The following is a 1,043-nucleotide window of genomic DNA, read 5'->3' on the forward strand; positions in this document are numbered from 1 at the left end:
AATATTGATATATTCAACAGAAATTCTCTTTCTTTTTTTCCCCTTCTAGCACCCACCCTGTTATATGTTCTCAGTAAAAATCGTATACAGTTTAGCTTAGTGGTTAAGCGCAGTATGCCCTCCTGATAGCACGCCTTTCTAACAGGGTTATGAATATGTTTCATGGTCAGCTGAATATCTATACCCTTTTAGCTGTTAACAGCGTAAAACTAAAATAGTTCTACGATAACTTCGAATTACAAATTATCTAAGCTTAATCACTCTTTGCAGTGGTTGGCTATGTACAATCACAAAGTTATCTGATTATTGTCATTTAGGGGAAAAATGATTTATAAATTTCTAAGACTTATTTATTTACCAGGCTAGCAGCGAACACCCTCTGGCTAAGGCAATTCTTGAATATGCCCGCCATTTCCATTTTCTTGACGTACCTTATGCTACCAAGGATGGTCAAAGCAACAGGATGGAGTCTAATTTCTCTGGCTGGCTTCTTGACGTCTCGGATTTCACTGCTGTGCCTGGAAGAGGTGTGCACTGCTTTATAGATGGAAAACAGATTTTGGTGAGTTCCTGAGATAATTTTAGATGTCTTGATTACACAGTGAAACAAGATTAGATTTAGTGTTAGTGAAAAGTTCTAAACCAAAAGAAATATGCTTCATACTTCGCATGGTTGCTGACTGATGTTGTGTCCACCGAACAGGTTGGTAATCGAAAGTTGCTGACTGAAAATCGAGTGGATATACCAAGCCATGTGGAGGAATTTGTTGTAGATTTGGAAGAAAGTGCCAGGACTGGAATACTTGTGGCATATGATAAAAATCTAATTGGTGTTCTTGGGGTGGCAGATCCATTGAAGAGGGAAGCTGCTGTTGTAGTAGAGGGTCTCATGAAAATTGGTGTGAATCCTATTATGGTTACCGGTGATAATTGGAGAACTGCTCAGGCTGTTGCTAAGGAGGTATATACCTTCTTTCCCTTCTTTTGTCGTAATTGTGGTTTTTCCTGACCAGAAAAATGAGAGAGGAAGAGAAGGGGTGTGT

The 1,043-nt window shown here is 39.1% G+C and overlaps 1 protein-coding gene across 1 annotated transcript; it reads left to right on the forward strand.

Annotated features, from left to right (window-relative positions):
- Nucleotides 1–329: 329 nt before the first annotated feature.
- LOC111387524 (copper-transporting ATPase RAN1-like) lies at nt 330–1,037 on the forward strand. The gene is made up of 2 exons (XM_023012093.1): nt 330–562; nt 704–1,037. The coding sequence occupies exons 1-2, from the start codon at nt 464–466 to the stop codon at nt 1,007–1,009; spliced, it is 405 nt and encodes a 134-aa protein (XP_022867861.1). The 5' UTR covers nt 330–463; the 3' UTR covers nt 1,010–1,037.
- Nucleotides 1,038–1,043: the final 6 nt, after the last annotated feature.

This window comes from Olea europaea, unplaced genomic scaffold (genome assembly GCF_002742605.1).
Source record: "Olea europaea var. sylvestris unplaced genomic scaffold, O_europaea_v1 scaffold40655, whole genome shotgun sequence".
NCBI classification, from domain to species: Eukaryota; Viridiplantae; Streptophyta; class Magnoliopsida; order Lamiales; family Oleaceae; genus Olea; species Olea europaea.

Excerpts from the sequence above, each read along its gene's own strand:
- LOC111387524 (XM_023012093.1), top strand. The coding sequence starts at position 464 with ATGGAGTCTAATTTCTCTGGCTGGCTTCTTGACGTCTCGGATTTCACT. Across the intron at positions 563-703 it reads TAGATGGAAAACAGATTTTG|GTTGGTAATCGAAAGTTGCT; the intron begins GTGAGTTCCTGA and ends TCCACCGAACAG.